This window comes from Anas acuta, chromosome Z (assembly GCF_963932015.1).
Source record: "Anas acuta chromosome Z, bAnaAcu1.1, whole genome shotgun sequence".
In the NCBI taxonomy this organism is placed as follows: Eukaryota; Metazoa; Chordata; class Aves; order Anseriformes; family Anatidae; genus Anas; species Anas acuta.
The window spans coordinates 76,933,309-76,946,190 of record NC_089017.1 but is presented as its reverse complement, the minus strand read 5'-3'; the positions used below and the strand labels follow the sequence as shown (position 1 = coordinate 76,946,190).

The 12,882-nt window shown below is 36.8% G+C and overlaps 1 protein-coding gene across 3 annotated transcripts in view; it reads left to right on the top strand.

The window, feature by feature from the left end:
- The window catches only part of SKIC3 (SKI3 subunit of superkiller complex), a 48,581-nt gene that overhangs the window by 23,171 nt on the left and 12,528 nt on the right, over positions 1–12,882 (top strand). For all 3 annotated transcript variants that reach the window (XM_068667926.1, XM_068667925.1, XM_068667927.1), the window contains 13 exons: positions 571–715; positions 882–960; positions 1,074–1,135; positions 1,269–1,325; positions 2,429–2,497; positions 3,996–4,070; positions 4,720–4,861; positions 6,010–6,103; positions 6,652–6,729; positions 8,059–8,183; positions 8,992–9,115; positions 10,951–11,169; positions 12,045–12,117. In XM_068667926.1, the coding sequence (XP_068524027.1) occupies positions 571–715; positions 882–960; positions 1,074–1,135; positions 1,269–1,325; positions 2,429–2,497; positions 3,996–4,070; positions 4,720–4,861; positions 6,010–6,103; positions 6,652–6,729; positions 8,059–8,183; positions 8,992–9,115; positions 10,951–11,169; positions 12,045–12,117 (1,342 nt within the window). The remainder of the gene's footprint in view (positions 1–570; positions 716–881; positions 961–1,073; positions 1,136–1,268; positions 1,326–2,428; positions 2,498–3,995; positions 4,071–4,719; positions 4,862–6,009; positions 6,104–6,651; positions 6,730–8,058; positions 8,184–8,991; positions 9,116–10,950; positions 11,170–12,044; positions 12,118–12,882) is intronic.

Below are 12,882 nucleotides of genomic sequence, written 5' to 3'. Positions count from 1 at the left end.
AAACTGTTATCAATTTGAGCCCTAGTTATGGGATCTAAATTACATTGGAAGACGGAATTCCTTGTGCCTGTCCCTGGAAACTCACAATAATAGAGCTAGAGATAATAGAAGTACTTATAGTTGTTTTCTTGTAGCCTCTCCTGTGGCTCCTTATGAGCTTTGTGCAGCTGGATGTGTTAGTTAAGACAGGCTGGCAATGTACCTCCTTTGAAGATCTCAACAGTGATATGTGTAGTCAAAATACTTCCAAGGGAAAGTCTGATTAACTCTGAAAATGGTTGATGTTTGTTTTAATTAAAAATATGCATATTGCAGCTGACATAACTTTGATGTATTGCACATCTATAATTTCACAAGTGGTGGGGTAATACAGATCAGGATGGATTCTGTGAAGATAGCTGTCTGAATTAAAATTAGTTGTCATAGGATTTCCATTCTTGTCTGGTTTTGTTTGTATTTATGCATATTTGTTTGGTTTGGGTTTTTAAGCACTCGAGTGTTTTTCAGCTTTCTGTTCTTCATGTTAGGGAGGCTCAGAATAATACGTGTGTGTGATTCATGTTTCTGTAGGTGTTACGGCAGAGCTTTAAAATTGATGCCTTTGCCTAACATATGGTGTGATCTTGGAATAAATTATTATCGACAAGCAGAGCACCTCACAGCAGTGGATGCTGACATGAATGAGATCAGTGAACTGCTAGAGAAATCTTTACAGGTACTGCCTGTTTTTCTGTTGCATTCTTTAAAGTTTAAATCAACTTTGGTGTTTCTCTGCCTAACCTCTCTGTCCTCAATAAGACCTAACCCTCTGGATAACTTTGTGCATAAAATCTTATTTTATGATAATCTAGTAGTTCAATTCACATTTGATTTTCTTTCAGTGTATCAAAAAAGCTGTGAGGCTTGACAGCAAAAATCATCTTTATTGGAATGCACTTGGTGTAGTTGCTTCCTGTAGTGGTAAGTCTTCAGTGAGACCCCTAGCTGCATAATATTCTAAATTAGAAGGCAACTTAACTAATGGTGTTTATGAAATTCAGTTAGATCTAGCTTTCCTTTTTTTTTTCCTCCAGCTATTGGGAATTATGCTCTTGCTCAACATTCGTTCATCAAATCTGTTCAAGCTGAGCAAATCGTAAGTGCTGTAGGCAGCTGCCATCTGTTTCAAGTGGGCATTTGAAACTTTTCTTCCCCTGATGCTGTGTCATTTGGTTTTTTTAGAATACAGCAAGAACACATTGGTTTTAACTTGTATTTGTTCTCCCTAGAATGTTGTGGCCTGGACTAACTTGGGGGTTTTGTATCTAGCAACTGGAAACATTGAGGTAACTTTTTTTCCCATTTCTCAAATATGGTTTCCTTTTCCACTTTTTTTTCTTTAGGGGAATATAGTAGGGTGAGAGCGTGGGCTAAAAGTGGAGAGTGTACCTCTCAAATTCAAAAAACATACTTGAATTGAATGAAATAAAATCAGCATTTTTCTTGAGTCACACAAATTAAGTATTTGTTCTGGAGTGGATGTAGTTAAGTGAACTTGCTCTAAATTGCTGAAGTTTCTCTCCAAATGACTAAGTGGAATAGCAACTGTTCAGAAGGACTGAGAAGGACTAAATCAAACCAACTCACAACAAGTTGACTGGGAACTCTTTTAGTCACAAACTGAAACTTTGAGTTTCTGATTTTCCTGTAGGTAGCTACTTTCTGCTCATTAGTATGGCACATGACTTGCCATAGTTCTGTATAACCTTTAGAGCTTCTCTGAATAAAAATTGGAATACCTGTTAAGTGAAGTCCAGGGTTTTCATGTACCTAAAACTACATAATATCCTATTTACTGGTAAGAATTTCAGCAATTTTATTTAATTTCTGTAATGTGATGGTCAAGCTTTATTTTTAGTAAAAATAATTTAATAGTAAAAACTACTTACTGCTAAGACATCTCAGGCTAGGACTTTGTTCACCTTGTGCCACATTAAGGGAAGAACAATGAACATGTGCAGCCTTGAGGGAAAATTATGACTTGTGGATGGTAATCAGTTTAACAATTTTCAGAATGTGTCAAACTGTTTACATGAAAGAAATGCAAATTTTGAAATCTGGATCCTAGGCTGATTTTAAAATATTAATTGTTTCAACAGTTAATCTAGCTTCTTCCTCAGAACAAGGAGGAGGAGTTGTATTTGGAAGGGAGAGGAACTTTGATTTTCTAAATATTTTTAATTTTATGTTTTTCTTTTGAGAAGATAAACTGATTTATTTCTGTGGGTGATATGTTGTTCTGTAAAGCACAGTAGATATTCTTTAGTAGTGACCTAATTTCATTCATGAAAATCTCTTCTAATACTACTGCATGTTAGCTATGAATACTCAAAAGTGATCTGTTACCATGCCAGACAGTTGAACAGCATCATTATCTTTGGTTCTGCAGCAAGCTCATGAAGCCTTCAAGATAGCCCAGTCTCTGGAGCCCACTTACCTACTGTGCTGGGTTGGACAGGTAAGATGTGAAAAAATCTTAACTGTGCACCAAATCCATTTGTTAGTGCAAGAGAAGTTTTACACTCTGTCCTAAGAATTGGCCCTTAAGCATGTTCTCATAGGATTTTAAGTAGAGGGAGCGGCTGCTTCCCCTGGGGGTGGATGGGACCCTTTGCTTCTGTATTGGTATATAATGGAAGCTACATTAATCATGTATCTTTATATAAATGTTTTTTGTGGCTAATGTAATTGTGAGTTGTATAAGAAATTATCTATTAAAAAAATCACTTTTGTGCTCTGAAGCTTGTTATTAAGTGTTCTTAACAAAGTACCATCTTCGTAAGATGCTAGCTATTTTGTCTTCTTCTGTATGACTATTTCATTTAATGGCACTGTTTAGCACACTTCTCAGTGTCCCCCTTTCTATCTTCGCTGTTAAAAACAGTAAGTCTCTAATATACCTGGTGCAAAAGCAGCTCTTACATCCTGGGAGGTGCCTTCCTCCACCTACCACTGTGGATTGGATGTGCTCCCACTGGTATCTAGGCCATCTGTGAATAGTAGAAGTACTCATGACTCATTTGTGATTGCCGTAGGTGCACTCAATAATCCCATGCTGTTGACCTGCTAATAATATCTAACTGAAACCGGATTCTAAGGAAGGACTACTGACATCATGTCAAAATTCAGCTCCCGTCATACGTTGTTATAAGTGGAACTAACATGCACAAGAAGTCTCTGTCTTGAAAAATGTAACGTAGCTCCCCAACACCTTAAGTGTGAAGTGCTGATGCGGTACTTATGCCCTCTTAGTAGTGTTCATTTTATTCTTAGAATTAGAGAGTGGTTTGGGTTGGAAGGGAAGCTTCCAACCTTCCAAGGGAAGCTCATTTAGTTCCAACTCCCTGCTGTGGTCAGGGACACTTCTCACTAGACCAGGTTTCCCAGAGCCCCATCGAACCTGGCCTTAAAAACTTCCAAGGATGGTGCATCAGCAGCTTCTCTGGGAAACCCAGTCCACTGCATCACCAGTCTCTATTAAAGAATTTCTTCCTTACATCTAATTTAAATCTACCCTCTTTTAGATTAATGCCATAACCCTTTGTCTTGTCCCTACACCCCCTTACAGAGACCCTCCACAGCTTTTCTGTAGACCCGTTTAGGTACTGGCAGGCTGCTGTAAGCTCTCCCTGGAGCCTTCTTTTCTCCAGGCTGAACAACCCCTACTCTCTCAGTTTCTCTTTGTAGGAGAGTTGCTCCAGCCCTTTGGTCATTGTTGTGGCCTCCTCTGGGCCCTCTTCAACAGGTACATGTCCTTATCCTGGGGCCCTAGAGCTGGATGCAGTATTTCAGGGGGAGTTTCAAGAGAGCAGCATAGAATTTCTTCAAGAGCATGAGAATATAAATTATTTTCATGTTAATTACCTAAGATGTGCCAGAAGTAATGTGTACCGAGGCTCTTGTCAATGTCATCGTTTTTTAAGTACCTGACCGCAGGAACCTTTGCTTCTCTGTAGGCTCTTGTTGCGGAAAAAGTTGGCAGCTATGATACTATGGATCTCTTCAGGCATACAACTGAACTTAGTATGCATGTAAGTGTAACAGTTATATTGTACTGAAGATTCTTTATGTCTAATCTTATGTCTAGTTAGGTGATGTATTTTTTTTTTAAAATAGGTTTCTTTAATGATGGGACAACTAGAGTCTTGTTCCAAATGGGATTGTCTGAATTCCATGTTGGTGTTCCTGGCCTGTGCTGGCACTAAATGGCAAGCAGTTATTTTGTTAAGTGCTTTAGTCCCAGTGGTCCAAGAACTCTGCTCCATAAGTTGTGAAAAAAAATTTCTTGATGTTCCACAGAACTGGACAGAGATCAAAGGCATAAATTGGACACAAAAACAGGAAAGAATACTGCCAGTATGCTGGCAGATACTGCCAGAAAGACCCGGGATACTGCCAGGGTCCTAAGAAAGTGGAGGACTTTATATTGTCTTAAACTTTTCTTATTTGTCATCTCTCCAGTGTGTCATAAGTGATACGTAAATATGAGAGTTCTTTTTGCCCGAAGGACAATTTTTGTTTGCAGCAATCCAGTTCAGTGTTTTATTGTACTGCTTAACAGTTATGTAGACTTTTAGCCAACATTGTGTTAAAACAAAGAATTACTATGATCTTTAAGCATTTCAGTGTTACTAGAGCAGGTTTAATGACTCTCAATTTGTGTGTTTTTTATTTCCTGAGACTGAGGGAGCAAAAGGCTATGCCCACTGGGTTTGTTCAACACTGCAGGATAAAAGCAACAGAAATACTGAGGTGTATCAGTACAACATTGTTCAAATGAATGCTATTCCAGCAGCTCAGGTGGTAATGACCAAATATACAGGTAGGTAACGTAGATACCTCTCTGAATTGCCAAGCCTGACTAAGAGATGTGTTAAATGTCTACTTCTGTATAAGGTGTGGCACAGAGTGATTCAGCTGGACTAAGCTTTTATGTTGTAAATTAAGCAGACAAAATGAGGTTAATTGGTTACTGATTTTTTATTAATGCACCGGAACAAAATAGGTATGAGTTCTATCATTCCACCAGACCTCGTTTCAGAAACTGAGCACAGTGAGGACCAGAGCCTTGTTATACTTGCCATCAGGTGTCTGGTATCTGACTTCACTTGAGTATATCTCTATGTCTGTGCAGATAGCTGCTAGCTTTTTTGCCCGTGTGCTAGATGTTAGGCTGTTTGTGGATGCTGTAAAACTTCATAACCTGAAGCACACAATAGTGTTAAGCTTCAGTAAGAGACAGAAGACTTTCTTGGGCATGGTTTCAAGACAGCATGGCCTCCATGTTGTGGTAAGCTTGTGTATATTTAGCCCAGAAGGTGGATGGAGCAAGTGTGGATTTTCTTACTGTAAATATATCCTTGGACTAAATATGTCCATTGCTGGTATTTTTAGAGCTACAAACTAAGTTACAAGCACTTAAAATGAAGTAAGTGTGAGGAGGCATTTGTAAAATCCCTAAGCAGATTTCAAGAAAGGCCTATGTTCCCCTTTCTGGTCTAGGAAAAACTGTTAGAACTGAGATGACAACTGTAGCTATTGACAAGCCTTTCAATGTTGTAGTAGTGAAAAGAAATAAACCGTAAGGTTCTGCTAGTATCTTACTAGAGTCAGTACAAGCTGAGTAATTTAATATTTCATTACCAAAAAAAAAAGACACCACAAATCACAGTGAGCTGAAACACAGTGAGCTTAACAAAATAAAATATATTGGATGCATCAATACTGTGTCATAAGAGTTGAAACACTTTTGAGCTAGCCTGATGTCATGTTGTGGTCTTAGTATCTCTTCTTTATTTGTTTGCAGCCTGTCAAATAATTCCAATGAGCAACTGAGAGAAGCACTTGGCAAAGTGCTTCATATATGTGTGTGTGTGTGTACTGTAGCATCAATGTAGCAGTGTTTTTTCTACTACATTTCACAGCTCTTTCTGATTACATTCTCCTGTATTGTCAATTCTGATTTTCTAGAAAGAAATCCAGATGATGCATCTGCTTTCACGATGCTTGGTTACTTGAATGAGTATATGGATCTAAAAAGGCAGGCCAAAGATGCTTATGAGAGGTGAGTTATACGTACTGGAATGTTTACTGATAGAAGCTCCTTGTCCTCTTTTTCTATAAAGGCTTTTCTTTTCTTGCAGTAAACCTTATTTTCAATGTACTCAGCAGTACATTTCAACTAACTGTACTGCAAGGGGGATGTGAGGATGTTCTTATATCAAGTTTGGAAATGTAGAACACAAGTAACAAGGAAAAATAAAGTCATTGCAAGGCTGAGCATCTTACTAGGACATTTAGCTAATTCAGTGTATGGCATCTCTCTTTTTTTGTGTTTTTTTTTTGTTTGTTTGTTTTGTTTTGGTCTCTATACTGATTAATGTTAGGGTTTTTTTTTCTTTTCAAATGGTAGAGGAGGGTGGTGAAAGAAACCACGTTTGGAGAGCATGTTTGGTGATTCATTAAACTTTGTAAGATTGTCTCTGTGCTTTCTGTGCTTATGCATAAAAAGATTTCTGTGTAAAACACTTGTCCATTCTGCTCTGAAAACTAATGTCAGAATACTTGTGTTATAGTCCTATGATAATTACTCTTAATTGTGGTTATTTTAAGGGCCGCTTCATTACTGAAAAACTCTGAGGATACTGAGAAATATCATATAGCTATGCAAAACTATGGCAGATCACTGTGGTAAGTGTTTGTTGACATACTTATCCCAGCCCCTAGATTCAGCTTTGGATGTAGTGAATGCAGTGGTGAAAAACTTGTGCAAGGCCAAATGGCGAAAGGTCAACAGAGAAAATAATTTATTAAATATCATTCTTAATTGTAGACAAGTCTGACTGAACTCTGTATGTTCTCCAGAAATGGGTACTATATCAAAAACAAATTAGAGGAATTGCACTACCTCTTGGCAGTTTATAACAGATCAGTGATTCCCTTGAACTCAGTTTGATCCTTAAATAGAGTCTAAACAGTGTAGCTGTACAGTCTCCAGGGTAAATTGTTTTTTAGGATCTCCACACTTTGGATTCAGGTATGTGTAGTTTGAATAAGGTAGCTGCTGTAAGGTTTATTAGAAGTCCTTTCTACCTGCCCTTTGAATTTGTGTTCACTTGTATGAATTTAAACACGCATGGTTAGGATATTGTATGCATGTGACCTTTCTGCTGCTGACCCTTTCTGCTGCAACTCTACACGCAATTGAGTTCCCTTAATGGAATCATAGAATCACTAAGGTTGGAAAAGACCTCATGATTTGCTTTGAGTTCTGATGGAAGGCAGGGCACCAGTGTTAATAGATGAAGACTTACAAACTCTTCTTTGATGTAAGATGGCTCAAGTTTTGCTTATTAGATTTTGTCAATGCTATAGGGAAACATTAATGTATTCTTAATTTTCTGTGCATGTAACTGTAATGCCTAGGCTGTGATAATGTAATAATTCATTCTTAAATTTCAGAAATTTCTGAAGCAGCTCTTCAGTTTTCCGTAGTCTCAGATCCACACTGTATGCATGGTGATTCCTGTGGGCAACTTACACAAGACTAACAGTTCAATAACTAATAACTAGTTCTAATAATATCTCCCTGCATAATTTCTTCCATAGTGGCCTTAGAACAAGAATTCTATATCTGTTTGTGTACGTACACTTGCCTGTGTGTGCATGTGCATGCTTTGATTTGATTTTTCTCTTGTTTTTTCACCTTTGCAATTTTCCTACTCCCCTTCCCTATTCCATTGTGCTGACAGTTAAGCTACATCTTTACACATAGCTATCCTGCACATTTTCCCCACCAACTATTTTTCATGCAAGAGGTAGTTGGAAAGAGGAACTGCTGTAACAGGAGGAGGGTAAGAAATATTGCACATTCTTGTCCTAGTGCTGCACTTTTCCAGATGTGTGCTTACAACTGCTGTTCAAAACAGGATTCTCAGCTGCATGGACAGCTTTTCTTAATTCTAACAGTTCTTGCTACATCCTTCATACTAACAGTAGTTGTGTTTTTTTTTTCCACAGTGCCATTGGTGAATGTGATAAAGCCATTGAGGTTTATTCATCAATACCTCTAACTGATTTTGATAGCATTGTGGGGATAGCATTAGCCTACTTCAAAAAAGGACTCTTACAAGAAAGTATTAAAGGTAAACATCTGCCTAAGTCACAGTACCGCACTTAGAATGACAAAGTTTATTCGTCTAACCAACCTAGCTGTGGTTGAGATTATTTCACTCTTTCAGTCCCAATGTACAAGTACAAATTCTGCAGCTATTTTCATCATTTAGCTGTTGAGTGCTAGAGCTATTCAAATGTACTAAGGAAAGCTACATTTTTATAATGTTTAATTCTTGTTCATTAACCTCTTGTGCTCTTAGCTTCTCTCACTATCTCTTACTAATGGCTTTCTTGGGAAAATCATTTCTGGGTAGGAGATTAATATAGTGTACAAAACACTTTAGCTTTAGTAATACATGTAAGTGCCGTATTGTCATGTTCTACACTGCCGAGATGTGAGACTTCACAAAGAGGTGTACTGAATTATCAGTGTGGAAGTGTAAGCACTCACAGTAGAGCAGCCAGCTCAGCATTGTAAAGAACTCTGTTTTTGATTGGAGTTGTCTGCCCATCTCAAATACTATTTCATAAATATACTGTCATAGGAGAATCTTTAAACTGTACTTATTAAGCCTTTTTCTCTAGATATCCCTGCACTACTTCTCAGATTTATTTCCATTTGCTACATATTAAACAGGCTGTAAATAACCCTGGCATTTTCCAAGTCTTAGTTGTGTGTTCTGCAGTATGGTGTGAGGCATGAAAATGTAGTGAACCTGAAACCAAAGTGCCTTGTTTGTGTGTGTATGTATTAATATCATGCCTTTCCAGAGGCTTTATGAGCAATGTATTTCCTTCCCTTCTTCAATACTAAGTCTTTTTTTTTTTTTTTAACAGCCTATGAGAAAGCCCTGTCTGTTGCCGAGTCTGAACAAGATAAAGCACATATCCTGACTGCCTTGGCAATAATAGAGTATAAGCAGAACAAAGTGGATGCTGCAAAGACACTACTGTTTAAATGGTGAATGGAGGGAATAACAATCAGTATATGACGCTTTATTGTACTTCTAAAACTGAAAAGTCACTTTTGTTGGGGGCCTCAGGATCAACTCGGTCAACAGAGAATTTCAGTAATGGCTGTACAGTCCCCATCTTGCCAGAAGACTCGTGAAGTTACTGAAATAGTGAAGATTCATGACTATGCTGAAGCCTGAGTAACTGATGAGTTAGCAAACTAATTAGCTGGGGAGCTGGTACATCCTATTAATCACTGTAGAGTTCTATTTTTGTCCTTAACAACAACAGTGAGAATTTCCTATATGGTGGTAGTCATTTGTGTTTAAAATAATAATAAAAAAGTAGAAAATGCTTTAGAAAAGTAACACTACAGTGAATATGTTCAGATCTAAATCTGAAGTACAATGTTGCAAATTTATACAGTGAATTTTAATTAGAAGAAAAGAGGCCTGTACATTCTAATCATAGGTCTTTGTTAGTAGGAATTTGTGCAGGGGAACTTGAAGGGCCTAGGTAGGTCACTGAGCAAGAAGATTCCTTTTTCTTCTTTCTTTGTAAGTTTAGCACAGAGATTTTGGTAGTGAGTATGTCTCTTTAGCTAGTGCGATAGAGTAACTCTTCTTACTCATGGGAGAGCTGTGCCCTTCCACCAGCTGACATGCTCGGTGTTGCCTATTCAAGGTTGCATGTAACAGCTGGTGGAATTTCTTTTTTTGCCAGGAACTGAAAATGAAATATAGAACAGGATGTTCGCATTCTTGTATTTCTTTCAAATGCAGAAATTATGTAAGATTAGTTAATAGTTAAAGATTATTTATCTAAACATTATTATTTATAAAAATTATTCCAAAAAAGCTTGATTAAGAACCTTATTGTGGTCACCTGATAAGTGAAGGTAGGCAGCATTTCATTCTGCAGTTGTGTATAGGACATGACAATTAAGTAACTCCAAATTTCTGTTGCCATGCCCTATTCTGGTCTTTTTTTTTTTGCCTCCTTTTATTTTGTATTGTCATTTATTGAATTGCTTTTGTTGTAAGAATAGCTTCAATTAGTACATCACTTAACGTATTTGATTTTGGTTGTTTGTAATGAGCTGTGTGTATTATGCAAAGTCAAAGTTCTGGGGATTAATTTGAGTTGAGAGTTCTCCACCTGTTCTATATAATTTGCAGAAAAAAGTCATTCACTGTGGCTAGTAGGTCTCCAATAAAGCTGGGAGTACTGTTGAGATGAGGTTAAACTCTTTCTCGTAATGAACAGAATAGCATAACTTAGTACTGATACTAAAACTAATTCATGGTAGAAAGAGCATGCTTCAAGTAAACTAAGTTGGAAGAAATCTTGATGTAAACAAGCTTTAATTTCTCAGAACAGCCAAATTGAAAGACCAGTTCTATGCAGCAGGCTTATTTCTGTCTTTTTCCTTCCTGCATTTCTGTTGCAAAGTTGGAAATAGGCACACTGCAACTCACTTATGACATGAGTTAGAAGTACAGGTGTCTTCAGGAAAAGTAAATAGCTCTCAGTGTTAGACATTCTTTTGCCATTCCTTTTATGGGTGCTACTAAAGGGTACCTAATGTGGTGGAGCCTTGCCAAGTAGTTATAACTAATAACTACTGAGTGTAGCACACTACCTGAAATAGAACAGAACCACTTTCTGTATCTTGATATCTCAAATTTACTGGTCTAGCTTGTTCCAGCATCTCTTAGTGTTAATTCAGCATATCGTAGGTGATGCATGGGAGCAAGAGGACTCAAAAGCATCAAGTACTGTAGCATTGATGGTAAATTTAATTTCTGCTCCAAAATGTCTCCTCTCCCTCTGATTCAACAGCTCATTAAAGGAACCTAGTACAGAAAGTCTAAAGGCTTTGTGCACACTAGGACTGGTAAAGCAGGATGTTACGCTTGCGACAGCAGCCTTAAAAGAATTACTGAAGCACGAGAAAGGAAAAGATGGGATTTATGAAAGGTGCCTTATTGCATCTGCTGTTTATGCATTACAAGGTAGAAACATGGCAGTCCAGAGAGAAGTCTCAAAAGCAATACATAGGTATGTATTTTGTTAATATTTAGATTGCCTTGTAAATGTGTTGCTTTATTGATACTGATAAGTAAGCAAAATTTATTTGCAACATTCTTCTCTTAAAAAAAGAAAGTTTTTCAAACAAGAAAGTGGCATGAAAGTGGCTCATTTAAGATTGTAGAATCAGCAGACAGAAGTTTGCTTTATTCTGTCTTACTTAAAGTATCAAGTGGCAAAAATTTCATGGCTTGTATGTGTTTGTTTTTTTTCTGTTTTTGTTTTGGTGGCTTCTTTGGTAATCAGAGCAGTTCACTATGCTATAAAAGTATTCTTCATTTTGATTATCAGGTCTTTCAACTAAGAAAATCTTTAGGGCTTTTATTTAATATTTAACAGCAGCAGCTGATGCAGTTCATTCCCTTAAATAGAAGTCTGAGTTTAAAAGTGTTTTAAGTAACGTAGGCATTATGGGAAGGGGAAATTTTAATTATTGCCTTTAAACAAGCCACACCTTAAACTCTTTCAAGGTGATTTCATAAGCTATGCTTCAAACAATGTTTTTCCCCAAAACTACAGTTAAAATTCCTTGTTCCTCAGACTAGAAGAACCAAACCTGTAGTCTTTGAGTTTGTCCATTTTCTTCCCATGAATATCAATTTGCATATTATATGCTTTTTTCTTTAGCCAGTAGTATAATACAAGAGTTGTTTGTTTGTTTTAAATTACTAGACACATCTATTTACAACTGTACTTGTGCAACAACTGAACTTCTTTCTAAAAACAAAAGATCTGTTTGGTATTTACAGCAGCTGCCTACAAAGTCACAGAAGACTGGATTCATTTCTAAACCAGAAAATCTAATATGCTTGTTTTTTTTTTGTTTTGTTTTGTTTTTTTCCCAGTAACCCTGATAATCCCTCTCTTTGGTCTCTTTTGTCTCGGCTAGTTCCACTGTATGCATTACAGAAGACAGAAGTAAGTGCATTGCTGTAATAAGTCTGTACTGTTTATAACCTGGGTGTACTATGTGTTGTTTCGTATCTGAAGAAAAAAGCGTAAACACACCATGCTTCAGTACATGTGCATTCAGTAGTTAACATGAAAACTTTAAATATAAATACATTTTGAGCAGTGCACAGGTACATGCTGAACAAATTACTTATCCAATTATTTGTGTCCTTAACAGCGTGGTGAACCTTTATCTTCTTGAAATAGACTAAATCTACCAGAAGTATTTCATCAAGAAGATTGTACTAAATATATGTAATTTATATAAAAGGATTTTTTATGTTTGTATATAATATACATTTTTTAAGAAGTTTTTATATATGTTGAATTTTGTTACTGTACTCAACTTTACTTATTTAATTACCCAGTATTTCTTTGTTGCTTTTGTACTTACTGGTAGCTCTTCTCCAAATAAACACTCATTCCCTTAATGTATGTCAAATATCTAAAAGACGTTTAGATGTAGAGCTTAGGGATTTGGTTTAGTGGGGACTGTTAGTGTTAGGTCAGAGGTTGGACTCGATGATCTTGAGGTTTCTTCCAACCTAGAAATTCTGTGATTCTGTAAATAAAAATAGCACCTGAAACAAATTCCTGTCTCTATGAAACTTTAATTTACAAACACAAGGTGTGGATAAGTTCTGATCTTGAATATCTCTTCATAATTCTCTATGAAGAGATTTGTCTGTAGGAAAGGAAAATATTTCATTGTGAAAACTTTATATTTCTGAT